The sequence below is a fragment of the Tupaia chinensis genome, unplaced genomic scaffold (genome assembly GCF_000334495.1).
Source record: "Tupaia chinensis unplaced genomic scaffold, TupChi_1.0 Scaffold000271_1, whole genome shotgun sequence".
In the NCBI taxonomy this organism is placed as follows: Eukaryota; Metazoa; Chordata; class Mammalia; order Scandentia; family Tupaiidae; genus Tupaia; species Tupaia belangeri.
Window position 1 is genome coordinate 2,602,111 of NW_006159752.1, and position 18,908 is coordinate 2,621,018.

An 18,908-nucleotide genomic window follows, 5' to 3' on the forward strand; every position below is an offset into this window, starting at 1 on the left:
GCTGAAGCCAGTTGCTCTATCATTATTGAGTTATAAAATATACATTATTTAATATTACATGATGTTAATATATTGTATGTTAATATATGCATTACATATTTTTAAAAGAATTACTCATTTAATTTTTTTATTATTATTTTTTTATTTGCTGCAGGGCACACATGCTCAGCAGAGAGAGAGAGGGAAAGTAAGAAAGCAAGCTACCAGGTCAGGGACTCAATCCATGGTCGGCCACGTGGGAATCCAGCGCCCCAACCACCATGGCACTTTCTGGTCCCCATTACATATTTAAAAAATTTTTTGCTATAGGGCACATGCGCTTGTCAGAGAGAGAGAGAGAGAGAGCGAGAGAGAGCGAAGGAAAGTGAGAAAGCACATCCTGGGGGCTGGCTATGCTGTGACCTGTCTCTCGGGCACACATACCGCGTGATTTTCCAGCCACCAGGTCCAGGACTCAAACCACGAAGTCACCTACCTCACCTACCACAGCATTGGCTGGAACTAATGTTTTATTATTATAGTATTAACATATAATGATAGCATTATATGTTAATTATTCTGTATCAAGTAACCTCCTAAAGCAAATCCTACCAACATTAGACATGCTACCATGTGTCAGAACATCTCAGAATGGAAAACATCCTTAAACCAAAAACGTCTCTTTCAGCTCACCGTGTTCACAACCTTGATGGATGTTACCAAAGGCCAGTATGAAGCGTACCTGCGGGACTGCCCCGAGCCGTGTATAGGTTGGTGAGCACGCTGTGGCCTGCGGAGCGCACACACAGACTGGAGCACAGGCCTCGCGTGTGGCCGGCCAGCAGCCTCGCCTGATCCGCGTTGGTCCACCGGACTCAGGGCAGGGTTTCCCGGTTTACAGCGCACGGCCTGTGTTCCCTCACAGCCACTTCTCTGCGGTCCACTCTTTCAAGGGAGGCGACATCGTCTGGAGCTTGCTGGGTTTCCTTTCACTGTGACTTCTAGGGATGGGACAGGCAGTAAACATCGGGGATCCCCCTGCCTGGAAATGGTAGAGGGTCTCTGAGCATAGAACGAGGTCGTCTGTGTGGAAGGAGTAACAGTAACCCGTGTGATTCCGGCTTTCACTTGGATCTAGATGGGGACATCTTCTGTGCCGCGGTGTTTTCCTCCTGGCTCTGACCGCCATGAACATTGTGCTGTTAGTGACAGCAGGATATTTCACACTGACCGAGGGCTGTGTGTTTCTTTAAATGGGCCTTCGACTCTGTACGCAGTCCTTCCGGGGTCCATGAAGTCATCTCTGTGCAAGGGTACAGAGCACAGAAGCATTTCCTTTTTCATGATTACTCTACCTCCCGGTGACCCCAGGAAGTTGCTAACTTCAAAAATGGAGTCCCAGGGTCTGTGGACTAGTAAATGAGCATGTCAAAGATTTGTGCAAAATAAGAGGTAAACTCATTATCTTAAATTCTAATAACTGGGTTTTTAATCTGTCCTGATCGACGTGTATTTTTTTTTTAAAGCTCTTAGCACGGTTATGAGAAATGATTTTCAGAAATCAACCTGTTTATGAGAAATGCTAATAGAACCTGTTAACCTCTCTGCTTCCGTGGCTAACAGCAGTGTATGTCCCTGTGCAGGGCTGTGCCCACTGCACTTAGTATAATGCCAGTCGTGTTCCTGACACTCAATAAACAGCCATACAAGCAGTGTGGGTTGGCTGTCATGCAATGGTTGGGTGTGCACCTATGGAGTGGTGTGAAGGTGGGGGTTTATCGAGAAACACAAGCCGAAGGTAACATATGGGTTAAATAACAAGGGTTACGTAAGCGGGTTATTAAACATGACCGAACGGGCACGCTACTGACTAATCCCTATGCCTCTTAGTCCGTAGTACAACCCACAGGTCGCCTGTCTTCACCGCCCTCTCAGTCGGCCTGAGCTGCTGTGGAGAGCCCAAGTTAGAAAACCTCCATCCTTTACAGCTGTGACCCAGGGCCCACCGCAAATATGGGCAGTCCTTACAATTCTGTAAACGACTGGATGGAGACGCTTGAGCGGCCATTACTAGTCAGTCCCCAGAGCGAGGGGGAGAGTGGCTCACTGAGTGAATGTGGACGCTGGTCATGTGAGCTGTGTGACAGCTGTGGCACGATGCACTGAGTGCGCATACCCTGTCGCCAGCTCAAGTGTGGGGCTGGCCTCCGCCACTGGCATGACCAGACCGATGGGGTGGCGGGGTTGGAGGGCCCCCAGCCGATGCAGCAGGCCTTCTTCTGTACCCTCCCCTTATCCTGGGGACGCATTTCCCAGCAGGTAGCACGGGGATACTGCTGTGCACTGGGCAAGTCCCTCTGGCATTTCTGCACAGCTACGCCCCGTTTTCCCAGACTTAGCTTTCCAAGAATGCTTGTCTAGGAGGAGGGCAGAGGTGGGCCAGGTTAGCAGAGCAGACCCTCCCAAGTCTGGGCGTTTCCTGAGCTGGGTTCCTTGGCCGGGATACAGAACGTGCAGCGCACGCCGTGTCCACCGGGCTGTTCCACGTTCCCTCTGTGGAGGATTTGGGAGCCGAGGAGTGGATGCCAACCTGAAGCCCACGGTGTGCCGGGCTGACACAGTCCTGCGCTGCTAACCCAGATGCTGGCCAGCACCCTCCAGACTGGCACGCTAGCTTGTTATCTCACAAGCAGAGTCAGACCCTTCGCCATTCAGATCACACGCACGTGCACACACACAGAGTTTTCCCCTTGTTTATGATAGAACCCCCGTGAGCACATGGAGAGAGGTGAGCACCCTCCATAGGGTCTGGGCACTGCAGCCCCTTCCTCCAGCCCTCTAGCCTGGCAGATCCTGGGCACTCATGCTTGTGCCCATGTGTTGCAGGCTGACTGGGCTGGGGATTCCAACCATGGTTGCCATGTGGGATTCGGCTTCTCTTGACCAGTGTGTTACCACTGTCCCATGGAGCTGGCCGCCTTTACCATTCAACAGTGCCATGCCTGGGTGGAGAGAGGATCTCTCAGCCCTGGGGGCAGCAGGGCAGGGTCCTAGGCATGCAAACCACTGGCCCAGCAGCCCAGCCACCTCTCACAACACCAGCCTCCTTTGGGGCTCCTGGGAGAGCAGGCTGCAGCACACAGGGGTAGACCGCCTCCCCCCACGCTCTCACTAGGCTGGGGCGGGTGGAGGTGGTGGTAAGACATGCAGCAAGTTAGTACAAATTCCTGAACATGCTGACCAGAAAGGGCCTGGGTCAACTCAGTCAGACTGAGGTAGAACTGAAAAAAGTAATTCCAGGGAACCAGCAGTTAGTGTAATGGCTATGTCCCTGGACTCCCACATAGTTGACCGCGGTGCGCGTCCTGGGCCCGGTAGCTTAAAACTCACGCCGGGCACATGTGCATGCGTGCCCAAGATCCTGAGAGGAGAATGGAGGAGAAGAGATTGCGGCGTGACCATCCCCTCTGTGGGATGATTTCTCGCTTTCTGTCTCTATCTCTGTCTGTCTGGCGAGCGCATGCACCCTATAGCGAAAACCTCTCCAAAAAAAAAGTAATTCCATTTCTGATAGCAACAAAAAGTATAAGATACTTTGGAATAAATCAACCAAAGAAGTTAAAGACCTCCACAAGGAAAACTACAAGAAGCTACAAATAGAAATTGAAAATGACACAAAAAAGTGGAACCTAACTCCAGTCAGAATGGCTAAGACTAAAAAAAACAAAACAAAAAATGATACGTGCTGGCAGGGGTGTGGTGAAAGGGGAACTCTTTTACACTGCTGGTGGGAATGTAAATTGGCACAGCCACTGTGGAAAACAATTTGGAGATTCCTCAAAAATCTACAAATAGAACTTCCATATGATCCAGCAATCCCACCCCCAAAGGACAGAAGAATTCTTAATCGAAAAAGTGCTTGCACATTGATGTTTATTGCGGCATTATTCACAAATGCTAAGACATGGAACCAACCAAATGCCCACGAAGAGATGGATTGAAAAACTGTGGCACATATGCTCTATGGAATACTACTATGCCATAAAAAACAAGACCCTGGAATTTGACAGAAAGTGGATGAATATGGAAGATTTACTGCTGAGTGAAGCAAGCCATGCTATGAAGGAGAGACATTGTATGTCTCCACTTAATATATACCAAGTGTCCCCACTCTATGACCAAAACTGAAAGGCTAAAGGATATAGAAACACAGTAAATGGTTGTGAATACCAGATATAGTGTGGGAAGAGGGTGGTGAAGGAGTAGAATCTGAGGAAGGATGTTAAGGAGAAAAATAGAGAGGCTTAGCATTAATGGGACAAAGAAATGGGGTATTATCTGTTGAAGATAATTTTATAGTATTATCAACTGGACTGGGGAGCAATGTACACATGTTGGAATATTCACTTTGCAAGCTAAATAACGTGACTGAAGGTATAAAAGAACTTGTAGTTAAAAAACCTAACAAATAAATAAACAGGTAGCATGGTGGTTAGGAGTGCTGGACTCCCACATGGCTGCCCACGGTTCAAGTCCTGGACCTGGCGGCTTCCTTTCTCTCTCTCATCAAAATTTAAATAAATAAATAAATTTAAATACAATAATAATAATAAAAAAGAATGAGTAGTTATTTGGATGAAGGAAGGAAACGGCTTTACTGATAGAGAAAAAGTGTATGGATCATAGAGGCATGACACAGTGTAACCACTTTGAACTATGAGTTGTAAAGTGCTTTTGGTAATATGAAGCCAGAGAGGCCAAAAGAGGTGTCCAAGAATCTATAGCTGACATTTTGTCAATCAAATCAGTTTAGAAATATAAAATTACTTAACATTCACTCTTGTGGTTGTTGGGTCACTAAATTCCAGTGGCTTCGAGACAACTTATTCCAGCATAGGATTAAGAAAAAAATTCACCTTGTCCTTCCGCGATGCCCTTTCTGACGTTACTGCTCAGAAGCAGGTGACCCACTGACTTCAGTCAGACTTGGGTTCTGCAAATGATTCTTCGTGTCATGCTCTGCCTTGGATGTTCTCCTTGCCCAGAAGCACTCCAGGAAGTGCTCTTATCATGGTGAGAATCTTATCCTAAGTATAAGCAGGTCAGACTTTCTCTAGATCCCTGCTCCTTCTTGCCACTCAGTGAAGAAACAGATGCAATTTCCCACTTACTCACTTAACAAAATAAATATTGGCAGGAAAATATCACAATTTAGGCCACAGGGCAAGCTGAAACAACAGGAACCAGATTCACTCTTCCACCTGATACAATAGGAAAACCAGGCAGATTATGTGCAATGAAGTTGTAAACCATTAGATAGACATCTGAAAAATGGGGATTAAGTGAGCCCCAGAGTGGCCCCAGCTTACTGCCTGGAGAGTACTAAGAAGAGCTCTGTCTCAGTAGTGGAACAATATTAGTCATAGGCTAAACATTGTTCTGATCTTGCCTAACAATGTATAAAAAAAAAGACCTGACAAGATTAACTTGTTTTCAAGTAATTAACTGCACCCCAGAACAAAGCACAAGACTATTTACAGGAATAGAAAAATACCCAGTATCCAATAAGGTAAAACACAGAATGTCTGGCACCCAGTAAAAAATTACCAGGCATGCAAAGAAGAAAGAAAACATGGCTCATCATGAAGAGGGAACAAAATCAATCAATCAATCAATCAAAGTAGGGAACCAGCAGTTAGCGTGATGACTATGTCGCTGGACTCCCACGTAGTCGACTGCGGTTCGCGTCCCGGACCCAGTGGCTTAAGGACCCGGTGGCTTAAAACTCACGCCGGGCGCGTGTGCGTGCGTGCCCAAGATCCCGAGAGGAGAATGGAGGAGAAAGGATTGTGGCGTGACCATCCCCTGTGGGGGGTGATTTCTCGCTTTCTGTCTCTCTGTCTGTCTCTGTCTGTCTGGCGAGCGCACGTGCCCTATAGCAAAAACCTCTCCAAAAAAAAAAAATCAAAGTAAACCACGGGTCGGCAAGTAGCATGGTGGTTAAAGGTGCTGGATTCCAACATGGCCGACCACGGTTCAAGTCTCGGACCTGGTGGCTTGCTTTCTCACTTCCTCTCTTTCTGTCTCTTTCTCATCAAACTGGAAAATAATAATGATAATAATAATAAATAAAGTTAAATAAAATAATTCTTTTAAAAAAAAGTAAATCACCTAGAGGGCCAGGTGGTGGTGCAGCAATAACAAACTGGACCCACGCAGTTCATGTCCCAGGACCTCCCCAAACACACTTGTGTGTTGGGGTGCTGGGGATACAGCATTGGAAAAGGCAGACACGAAAAAAGGCAGACATTAATCTTTCTTTTTCTTAATTTTTAGACAGGATATCGCTATACAACCATCCTCCTACCTCAGGCTCCCAAGTAGCTGGGACTACTGTTGTATACCATCATGCTTGGCTTTTAGGGTAGGCTGGGAGTCGAACACAGGCCTCCTACGTGGCCTCAGCATGCTAAGCTAAAGCAAGCTGGGTGTGGTGGCACAGGCCTGTAATCCGAGCTAACTGAGAGCCTGGGGCAGGAGGACTGGGCATGGTGAAAACCTGTCGATGCCTACCCTTCTCTTTCTCCCTCTCTCTCATTAAAAAAAGCTATATATCAATATAATGAACATCTTCTGATCTCTGCAATAACGAAAATGCAAGCCCAGACTAGGAGAAAATACAGGCAATAGACATAACAAAGAACTATTACACAGAGTATATAACAAATTATTACAATGATTTATCTTTAGGATAAACTTCCAGAAATTGAATTGTTCTGTCAAAAAATATATCTTGAAACATCTTAGTACGTATTGCCAAACTACAGATGGCACCAATTTTCAAAGGATCTTTCAGTGGGAAACAGGAGTGTGTAGGGGGTGCCTCTTTCCAGAAACCCTTAGTAGTCTTAAAATTGATTATAAACTCAAGTCTTAGGACCAGCAGATGGTGTAATGGTTATGTTGCTGGATTCCTATGTAGTTGACCATGGTCCGAGTCTCAGACCTGGCAGCTTAAAACTCACTCCAGGCATGTGTGTGTGTGCATGCCCCAAATCCCAAGAGAATGGAGGAGAAGGAATTGTGGCATGGCCATCTCCCAGTGGGTGATTTCCTGCTTTCTGTCTCTCTATCTGGTGAGTGCACTTGCCCTATAGCAAAAATCTCTTCTAAAAAAGACATCTTCTGATCTCTGCAATAACGAAAATGCAAGCCCAGACTAGGAGAAAATACAGGCAATAGACATAACAAAGAACTATTACACAGAGTATATAACAAATTATTACAATGATTTATCTTTAGGATAAACTTCCAGAAATTGAATTGTTCTGTCAAAAAATATATCTTGAAACATCTTAGTACGTATTGCCAAACTACAGATGGCACCAATTTTCAAAGGATCTTTCAGTGGGAAACAGGAGTGTGTAGGGGGTGCCTCTTTCCAGAAACCCTTAGTAGTCTTAAAATTGATTATAAACTCAAGTCTTAGGACCAGCAGATGGTGTAATGGTTATGTTGCTGGATTCCTATGTAGTTGACCATGGTCCGAGTCTCAGACCTGGCAGCTTAAAACTCACTCCAGGCATGTGTGTGTGTGCATGCCCCAAATCCCAAGAGAATGGAGGAGAAGGAATTGTGGCATGGCCATCTCCCAGTGGGTGATTTCCTGCTTTCTGTCTCTCTATCTGGTGAGTGCACTTGCCCTATAGCAAAAATCTCTTCTAAAAAAGAAAAGAAAAACTTTCTATTGAAAGATTTTCTAGTAATTAGTTTAAAACATTACATGTCACGTCATTGAATTCAGTGCCTCTTAAATTCTGTGTTAAGTTCAAAACAATGAACAAATATAACCTGCCTACTAGTGAACTTGTAAAGGAATTACTACATAAATATTTGCATTTTCTCTCAGCTGAAACTTACCTATTTGGAATATACTATTATGGGAATATTCCACTGTTCTTGTCAAAACTGCTGAAGCAGAGAAGAATCCATTTGTTAAACGAAACGTCTTTTTTAGTAAAATATAATGAAGACCTTGGACCAATCTTTGGAATACTCAGAAAATTTACCCATTCATTCAATAGATATAGAAAATGTATCCATTTATTCAATAGATACTTTCTGCAGTCCAGTGACTGTTCTGAAGACCAGAAGTACCGACCCAGCCACAGTACCACAAGGAGGAGGGCGCCGCCATGTAGGAAAGGCCCGGATTCAGAACGCAGGCTGACCTGGACGTACCAGTATACTTGTGAGTGTACCTGTGATCCTGGCTAGCTGGAATGCTGGAGTGGGGTGGGGAGAGCATGGCGTGGTGAGACCAAGTCATGGATGTCTGTCTTTTTCATGAAAGAAACTTAGAATAAAAATATTGCAGTGACCAAAACAAAAAATTCCTGGCCTTATGAAGGTTACAGGGAACAGAAGGGAGACAGACGGTAAGACCAAGTATATACAGATTGAGTAGCTGAGATGCTTAGCACAAGAAGTGTTTCAGATTTTTTTTAAAAAAAATACTTAATTCTATTTATTATTATTAAATTTACTACCAGAGTGAGAGAGAGGGAAACAGAAAGCAAGCTGCCAGGTCTAGGACTTGAACCATGGTCAGCCACGTGGGAGTCCAGCACCTTAACCACCATGACACCTGCTGGCCCCCAGATTTCAGATTTTTTTTTATTTTGGGACATTTGCACATACATAAAGAGGTATCTTAGGAATGGGACCCTAAACACGAAACTCATTATTTTTTATATATACCTTTAAACACATAGACTGAAAGCAATTTTATACAATATTTTGTATTGTAGCTTATTTTTTCATTGATAGAGAATAGGAGGGAAGAGGAAAAATAGGTATTCTTTTTTAAAATAATTATTTATTTCTATTTGTTATTATTTTTTTAATTTGACCAGAGAGAAATAGAGAAAGCTAGCTGCCAGGTTCAAGACTCGAACTGCAGTCAGACATGTGGGAATCCAGTGCCTTTAACCATGCCACCTGCCAGCCCCAGAAATAGGTATTCTTGATAGGGTCCTAGCCCCCCAGTTAATCAGGATTAGAGGCGCGCACTGCTGTGCCTGGCCTGTTTAAGTCGGTCCAGGACCCACACACGGGCCCTCCCCTGCGGCCCCAGCCTTCTGTAGCAGCACCCTGCCACTTGCATCACTGCAGCTGCTCTTGTACCACAGCATTTCTGACTGACCTGTCACACGAGGTCCCTTGTGGGATTTCCTGCTTGTGCTATCATGGTGGTGCTCAAAAAGTTTTGGACTTCAGAGCATTTTAGATTTTCAGATTCGAGATGCTCTCTACCTCTGGTGTTAATTTCTGATAAATACTGAGAGCAAGGGTAAAAGGGTACAGATGAATTGTGGGGAGCTGCACTTTTAACACAGATACACAGAGGAGGTGTCAGCAGTGTCAGCTGGAACTGCAGTGCTGGAAGTCACAGAGCTGATTGTGGATTCTAATCCCCAGGTCAGCCTGAAAACACACTGGGGAGTTGGGGAAAAGGACTATGGCATGCCTGTTGAGGGTGTTTCTCTTATTTTCTCAAGTGCATGCATGCACTATCATTTAAAAAAAAAAAAGCTTCCTGATTTTGTGCCATAAAAATAACCGAGGAAAGAACATTCTAGGTAGAGAGAAGAGTAAATGCGAAGGTCCTGAAATGGGAAGGTGCTTGGCATGTCTCAACAGCAGAGCAGTCAGTGTGACAAGTTGAATGGAAGGAAAATGAAAAGTGAGGTTGAAGTAGAGAATTAGTCTTGTAGAGTCTTATAAAGATGGTTTTGGCTTCCAGCCCAACACCTAGCGAGGATCCATCTACATCTGAGGTGGGCCTGGCCCTGCTCCTTTAACTGAAGAGCCTCTGCTCCAACCTCTCCTTCCAGCCCAACACCTAGTGAGGTAGGGTGATCTCTGTCTCCTGTCTCGAACTTTTCCTTTTTTAAAAAATATATTTTTAAAAATCTGTAAATACTGTCCCTGGTCTCTGATCTCTCCTTTACCTTGCTAATTTCAGAATCCACGTATGTCTAAGGTGGCCCCAGCACTGCTCCTTTCACGTGGTGCACAAGCACGTCACATAATTTTCATTATTTGCCTTAAAAAAAATTTTTTTTTTTGTCTTTTTCTCTGTTTCCTCTTTTACCTGACTTTCTCACTTTGCTTCTCAGCTTCCACAACTGAATGTCTAGACAGGTCTAGGTGCACAGTAGCAAAACATCTGAATACTGTTAGGGTCATTCATAGAAAACCTCAACCCCCACTAAACTGCTAAGAAAGGGAAAAACTCACCTTCATAAATCTGAGCTCAGGACCAGCAGTTGGCGTAATGGTTATGTCGCTGGACTCCCATGTAGTCCACCACAGTTTGAGTCCTAGACCCGGTGGATTAAACTCATGCCGGGCACATGTGTGTGCATGCCCAAGATCCTGAGAAGAGACTGGAGGAGAAGGGATTGCAGTGTGGCCATCCCCCTGGGGGAGTATTTTCTCACTTCCTGTCTGTCTGTCTCTGTCTTTCTGGTGAGTGCATGCACACTATAGCAAAAACCTCTCCAAAAACAAAACAAAACAAAACAAAAACATAAATCTGAACTCAAATCTCTTTCTGTAGATACCACATTGCAAAACACAGTAGTAGGGGAGAAATTGGCATAGAAGTACCTCACAGTAAAGTGAAGCATACGAACTTACATTGCAAAAACACCTCCAACAAATTAGCCAAATGTGACTACACCACCAAATGACTAAAAACCAGAGAAGGGAGACTGCAGAGTGAGCAGCAGGAAGAAATACAAAGCTGCAGAGAGAGCGTGGCTCATCTCTTCCCACCCACACCTGAATTCTCCACCAAAACCTCACAGCTCAGCCCAGATGAAACTGTTCTTTAAAAACTGGGAGGTCTTTGTAATATCCAGTTCCACTGACAAAAGTGCAGTTTACTTGGTGAGCATCAGGAAAACGGAACTGTGGAGGTACCGAGGGTCATCTCCTCCCACACACCTCTAACACTCATAACTAACTCCAAGAAAATAGGAAGAAACATATGATCCATCAGATGACAAGAAACCACTGCAGAGGCACAAGAAATATGAGAAACCAAGAAAAGCTCTCTCCCCCAAGAAAAATAACAGCCCTTCATCATCCACAGACAGTACAATGGAACTCGTGGAAATGTCAGGTAAAGAATTTAGAATATTCATAGTGACAAAGCTAAAAGAGATGCAAGAGAAGAGAGACAATGAACTCCAGATGATGCAAGAGAAAAAAGACGAGTCCTAAGAGTTGAAGAAGTTCTTGCATTAGCTGAAAGAGAAAATACACACCATAAAAAAGAATCAAAAATTGTTAGAGAAGAAGGTTCTAGTACAGGAAATTAAAAATCTCCCTTGAAAGTATTAAAAAAATTAGATCATGCAGAAGATCGAATCTCAGATGTAGAAGACAGAACCTCTGATCTAGAAAAATTCACCAAAAAGACTGAGAAAATAGCCCAAAGAAATGAGAATAGTATATGAGTAATACTAGGTACCATTAAGGTCTGAAACATCCAGATAATCGGTATTCCAGAAGGTGAAGAAACTAATCAGGGCATGGATAACCTAGTCCATGAAATCCTAGATGAAAACTTTCCAAACTTAGAGAGGAATTCAAATATCCAGACCCAAGAAATATAAAGAACTTCACATAGAATCAACCCAAGAAGATCTTCTCCAAGGCACATCATAGCCAGATTGACCAAAACCATAGACAGAGACAAGATAGTAAAATTGGTAAAAGAGATACGATAAGTTACTTTCAAAGGAGATATCACATCAGGCTAACATCGGGCCTCTCGTAGGAAACAATGCAAGCCAGGAAAGAATGGGAAAATATATTCAAAGTGTTAAGTGAATACAATTTCAGCCAAGAATACTATATCCGGCAAGATTATCCTTCAGATGGAAAGAAAAGCCCAGAACATTTTCAGATAAACAAGACCTGAATTTACCAACTCCAGAACAGCTCTTCAAGAAGTTCTGAAGGGAGTGCTATACCAGGGAAAAACTAGAGAGACAGAAATAAAAGAACAAAAAATGACCAAGAAAATGGCCAACTTAATTGTAGGGACAAGTTCAGAAATATCAATAATAACGTTGAATGTTAACATTTAGGATTTAAACAGAAAAATCAGATCACAGTAACACTGCAAATTCAACAAAAGAGATTAATTACATGAGACTGAACTGGTGAAATAGAATTCTAAGACTTTTGACTAAAACATTACTGATACTCTTCTATGCTTTGTCTTCCTGATTTAAGGATTTTTGTTTTCTTTTGAGTTGTTGATAGGTTAAGCAATTTGTTACATTCCTTTTTAAAAAACTGAAACATAAACTTTTCTCCCTTCCTGACCCCTATGCAACTGGAAAATTCTGATGAGCATTCTTATTTTGTGGCAGAATGGTTAATTGCATAAGTTCAATAATATAATATTATCAGGTGCCTTGCATCAGAAATCCTCATTCCCAAAACATATAAAGACATGACAAAAAAGGAAAACTACAGACCAATATCTCTGATGAATATACAGGTGAAAATTCTCAACAAGATATGTGAAAATCATATCCAACAACATATAAAGATTATTCATCATGACCAGGTAGGCTTTATTCCAGGGATGCAAGGGTGGTTCAACATACACAAGACCATAAATGTAATATACCACATTAACAGAAAGAAAGATAAAAACCATATGATCATTTCAATTGATACAGAGAAAGCATTTGGTAAAATGCAATATTCCTTCATGATTAAGACTCTCAGCAAGATTGGTACAGAAGGGTCACTTCTCAACACAATAAAAGCCATATATGAAAACCCTAGTTAACATTATACTAAATGGGGAAAAGCTAAAAGCTTTTCTACTAAAAACTGGTATTAGACTGCATACTTTCTCCACTGCTTTTTTAAAAATAATTTTTATTTAACTTTATTTATTTATTTTTAAATTTGATGAGAGTGGAACAGAGTAACAGAGAGAGAGAGAAAGTGAAAGTGAGAAAACAAGTTGCCAGGTCCAAGACTTGAACTGTGTTGGCCATGGCCATGTGAAACTCCAGTGCCCTTAACCACCATACCACCTGCTGGCCCCTCTCCACTGCTTTTTATATAGTGCTTGAAGTCTTACCCAATGCAATCAGAAAAGAGAATAATATAAAAGGCATTCAAATAGGCAAAGAACAGATGACATGATGGTATACTTAGAAAACCCAAAGGTTTCCATGAAAAAACTTCTCAAAGTAATCAATGAACACAGTAAAGTGGCAGGATACAAAAATCAATACCCAAAAATCTATGGCATTTCTATATACAAACAACAAGTTGAACGAAGTAGAGCTGAAGAAAAGAATCCCTTTTACCATAGCCACAAAATGTATAAGATACCTAGGGATAAACCTAAGGAAGTCGAAAACCTTTACAAAGAAAACTACAGAAATCTTAACAAAGATATTAAAAATGACACAAAAATGGAAGGGCAGCCCATGTTCCTAGATTAGAAGAATATAATCAAAATGGCAATTCTATCCCAATTAACCTACATATATAATACAATTTCAAAATACCAGAGACATTTTTCACAGATCTAGAAAAGACAATCATAGAATTTGCCTGGAATCATAAAAGACCTTGTATTGCCAAAGCAATCCTGCACAAAAAGAGTGGAGTGGGTGGCATAGCACTTCCTGACCCCAAAACATACTGTAAAGTGGTGATAATCAAAACAGCATGGTATTGGCACAAAAACTGACAGGTAGACCCCAGAATGTACTACAGACCCCAGAAATAAACCCAAAGCTTACAGTCAACTGATTTTTGACAAAGGCTACCAGTCAATCCATTGGGGAAAGGAAAACCTCTTTAGCAAATGGTGCTGGAAAAAGTGGGTATCCTAACTATCTGCAGAAAGATGAAAATGAATCCCCATCTTTCACCATTAATAAAAATCAACTCAAAATAGACAAAAAAATTTGAACCTATGACCTCAAACTGTAAAACTACTGTTGGAAAACACTAGGGAAACTCTGGGAGACATTGGGGTAGGTAAAAACTTCTTAAGTAAGACTCCCAAAGCAAAGACAATAATCCCTAAAATAGACAAATGGGATCATATCAGATTAAGAAGTTTCTGCAAAGCAAAAGACACAGTAATTAGTGTGAATCAACAATCCTCAGAATAGGAGAATATTTCTGTAAAATATGCCTCAGATAAGGGACTGATAACCAGAATACAGAGGGAACTCAAGCTGCGTACCTGGAAAAAAAAAAGATGAATCCAATTAAAAGATGGGAAAATGAGCTGAACAAACTCTCTAAGGAAGACACATGAACAGCCAGAAAGCATTATGAGGAAAGGCACAACATCCCTCATCATAAGGGAGATGCAGATTAAAAAGCACAATGAGATACCACCTAACCACTGCCAGAATGGCGAAGACTAAAAATACAAAGTGGTAAGTGTTGACAAGGTTGTGGTGAAAGGGGAACTCTCCTACAGTCGGTGAGAATGAAAATTGGAAAATAATATGGAGGTCCCTCAATAGAACTACCATTTGATCCAGCAATCCCACTTCTGGGTATCTATCCAAAGGACAAGGAATGCTCAGATGGAGAAGTACTTGCACATCAATGTTTACTGCAAGCATTATTCATGACCGCTAAGATATGGCACCAACCCAAATGTCCACAAACAGATGAATGGATCGAAAAAGTGTGGGACATACTCTCTATGGAATACTATTCATCCATATAAAACAAGACCCTGGCATTTGATAGAAAGTGGTCGAATATGGAAGATTTATTGCTCAGTGAAGCAAGCCAGCCTATAAAACAAAGATAATTGTATGTATCCTCTTAATATATACTATCTGCACAATATGGTAGAGATGGAAATATTAGAGGGCATAAAAGCAGTGAAGACAGTCATGGATGCTGAAGACAGTGTGGAACAGGGGCGGGGAAGAGTAGGGAAGAGCACAGAGGCTAGCACGAGAACAAATAGGCATGACATTTGTGGGACCCAGAAATGGTTTATTACCTGTTGATAACATGTATAGTATTCTCAGTTGGGCTTGTCTGAGAAGCATTTCATGTTGGGTAAACTCTCTTTACAAGCCAAATGATATATAGTGATTGAATGTTTAAAAAAATAATGAGGGGACCAGCAGTTGGTGTAATGGCTGTGTCGCTGGACTCCCAAGCAGTCGACTGCCGTCTGACTCCCAGACCTGGTGGCTTAAACTCACGCTGGCACATGTGCCTGCGTGCCCAAGATCCCGAGGAGAATGGAGAAGGGACTGTAATGTTGCCATCTCCCCTGGGGGATGATTTCTCGCTTTCTGTCTCTCTGTCTCTCTGGCGAGCGCACACGCCCTATAGCAAAAAAGAAATTAAAAAAAAAAACCTCTCCAAAAAAAGAAAAAATAAATAAAATAAAAAATAAAAAAATAATGAGAATAAACAATAAAAAAAATCTGGAAAAAAATGAAAAGCTATGTGATGATGTGGATAGTAATGTCTTTGTCTCGATTGATATACATGGTAATGGAATGGGGCTGGAAAAAGAAACATTATATACCATAAACATATATGTGATTAAATGTAATATAAAAAAATATAGAAAAGAAAGAAGAAGAAAACAAAAGGTCCTTTACTCTCTTGCACTCTTGATCAAGAGAGTCTAGACTCTTTGGAATGTAGCAGTGATACGGAAAATGTTAGTTTTAGCTGTCATTAATTCAAGCAGGCAGTAAGCAGTTCTCTGTGCAAGCAAGCAGCAATAGTTAATAATTTGATTTCTAGTGAGAGCGGTGAATGGTCTCTATTAGTGTGACAAGAGTGACTCTATTTTTCAAGTTGGCTCCATCTCATGGGTCTATATCCTGTGTGCCCATCTCCTACCTCGAAACCATGTGGCCGATCTATGGAATCTGGCTCACTTAACCACTAAGCCATGAGGCTGGCTTTCTTTAGGAAATGTCTTCATGTAAGATATACATTTAGTATGTGAAAAAGAAGACTTTGTTGTATGTAAACGTAATGCTGGATCCCACAAGGTCGACTGCATGGTTGGAATTGCAGACCTGGAAGCTTGAAAAACATGCCAGGCATGTGTGCGTGTGTGCATGTGTGCCCAAGATCCTGAGAGAAGAGAGGAGTGGCTTTTTTTCCCCGGGGGGTGATTTCTCTTTCTCTCTGTCTCTCCAGTGAGTGCATACACGGATAACAATAATAATAATGCTTTTTTTCTGAAAGGTTTTTGCCATAGGGCACTTGGATTCAGTGGAGACAGAGACACAGTGAGAAATCACCCCCTCCCCGAGAGCAATGGCTACACTTCAATCCCTTCTCCTTCATTCTCCTCTAGAAATTTTGGACACACACATATGCCCGGCATGATTTTCAAGCCTTAGAAGAACTGTGCTTGACCATGTGTGAGTCCTGCACCTTAAGCACTACACCACCTGCTGGCCCCAACTGTGGTTACTTACAAAAAAAAAAAGTAAATCAATAGCTCTCTAAATTGCTGGCTCAAAGTTTTTTGGTTTTTGGTTCTTGTTAATGATATCTCTAAGTATGTGAAAATGAAATGAACTTGTAAGATAATCAAAACTATAAATACACATACACGCCTGCAGTCACCAAGCTTCCCTCTGGCAGTATGCAGAACTGAGCCAGCCAGTGACACAAGCGAACCTGAGATATATAAAGGCAGAATGTTAGAGTAACAATTAGACTTGCACAAGAACAACAGAAAATGCTGGCTCTTCTGGAGCCAATATCCCTTTACTGGCTAAACTGTTCATATTAATGAAAGTTAGGCAAGAAGACAGGCATTTTTGAGTAAATATGGGTATGTTCCTAACAAAGTAAATGTAATATAATAATCATGCTTTAGGACTTCTGTAGTTGATGATGTTATAACAAGTTAAACAGCTTGCTGGTGGGGCCAGAAGGTGGCGTGGTGACTGGGGGCGCTGGACTCTCACATGGCTGACCATGGTTCGAGTCCTAGACCTGGCGCCTTGCTTTCTCACTTTCTCTCTCTCTCTCACTCTGTCCCTCTCTCTCTCACTATGTCCCTCTCTGGTAAAATTAAAATAAATAAGTAAATAAAGTTCAATGAAATGATTCATTACTGAAAAAAAAAAAAAAGCTTGCTGGTCAGGGACCTCTGTAGGCTAGCTCTCTCTTTGGGCAAGTCTTCCGCATACAAAGCAAGCAATGCCAAGTTTAGACTACAACTCCAACCACCTCCTTATCTTACTCTCAAACACAAAGCAGTATTTCCTCTGACCCAAATCATCTCAGGGCAAGGTACCACTCATGGAGTCTAAAGCCTACCAGAGTTATCAAACTAGACAATCTTAAAACATTAACTCTGTCTTAGAAAACTCAAAGCCTCAGCTGGGCTCTTTGTCTGTCTTCTGCCACCTGATGAAAATCTGGTGTTTTCACCTATGACGTGTGGTAACCTCTCTCTCAGACCTGTGAGTACCATAACATTCTTCCTTTTAAGTCTTGTTTTGAGTTCCTCCTAGGGCAACATTCTATTATACTATATCTAAATTTATATTAGAACATTATTTAAGGGGCCAGCAGATGATGTAGTAGTTATGTCACTCAATTCTCACATGGGCAACTGTGGTTTGAGTCCTGGACCCAGTGGCTTGAAAATCACAGTGGCAGGGAACCAGCAGTTAGCGTAATGGCTATGTTGCTGGATTCCCACGTAGTCGACCGTGGTTGACCCAGTGGCTTGAAAATCACAGTGGCACATGTACATGCATGCTCAAGATCCCAGGAAGAGAAAGAATTGCAGAATGGCCATCCCTCCTGGGGAGTTGATTTCTCACTTTCCCTCTCACTGTCTCGGTCTCTCTCTCACTCCTGCAAGTGCACACACCCTAAGACAAAAAACTCTTTAAAAAAAGAATAATACTTTTATAAATATAGCAAAGAATGACTGGAACTTATTTACTGTAAAAAAAAAATTGTCTCACCTTGAATAAATCTAGCTAGCCGATATCACTAGCTGTTAATGTCTTGATTTTTTTTTTTTTTAACTTAAGGCCGTCAAATAAGCCATGACTGTGAAATCAATTCTGAAGCATAAATGAGCATGTCAATTTAAATGAAAATGCAACTCAGGGTTGTAGGTAGGATATACATTTATTAATAGTGAAAAAGCATTTACCCAAAGTGAATGTTACAAAATACAAAGAGTACTTCTACAGTCTGGCTAGCTCATTATTTTAGGCATCATGTCAACCTGTATAGGGTTCTATCCCACTCATTTTCTCCTTCTATCTCTAAATAAAATTTTAACTTAAAAATGAAGAGAAGAATATTTAATGCTTTACCCTTCAGCAACAGTTACTAGGGAAAACATTTTAACAGGTTATCATCTATTCTCAAGCCCCAGGTATTTTAAAACCAAATTATCTACTAACATAGGAAAACAACAGACTAGGTAACAGCAGCTTACAAAGGTCAAATAAACAAGTTTGAAGAGTTTCATAGGTATCATAATAAAAACTAAGACAAAACAATTCTTTCACTGTAGTTATTTAATACCCATGCAGACAGAAAGAGAGAGAGACAGAGAGAGAGACAGCCACAATGTATAAGGCTTGGTCTGAGTACCGAAATGAAGTTTTCCCCCCTTCTTGCTTAGTGTCTAGAAAATATATAAAACGAGTATACATATCACTATAACTTATTGTTCCATTTGCCCTGAAGTCAGGCAATCTGGGTAAGAACTTCTGATTTCAGACTGGTAGTTTGAATAGATTTTATTCAAGTTGGAGATACATGTTTTACATAATTTAAATAGCAATGTAGTGAATGTCCTCAGAGGGAAATCCTCCCTGATTGGA

The 18,908-nt window shown here is 41.8% G+C and overlaps 1 protein-coding gene across 1 annotated transcript in view; it reads left to right on the plus strand.

Annotated features, from left to right (window-relative positions):
- ASAH1 (N-acylsphingosine amidohydrolase 1) overlaps positions 1–1,692 on the plus strand; it is a 40,087-nt gene extending 38,395 nt beyond the window's left edge. Inside the window, exon 14 of the mRNA XM_006149685.3 lies at positions 668–1,692. Coding sequence (XP_006149747.1) covers positions 668–757 — 90 coding nt within the window. The 3' untranslated portion in view covers positions 758–1,692. The remainder of the gene's footprint in view (positions 1–667) is intronic.
- Positions 1,693–18,908: the final 17,216 nt, after the last annotated feature.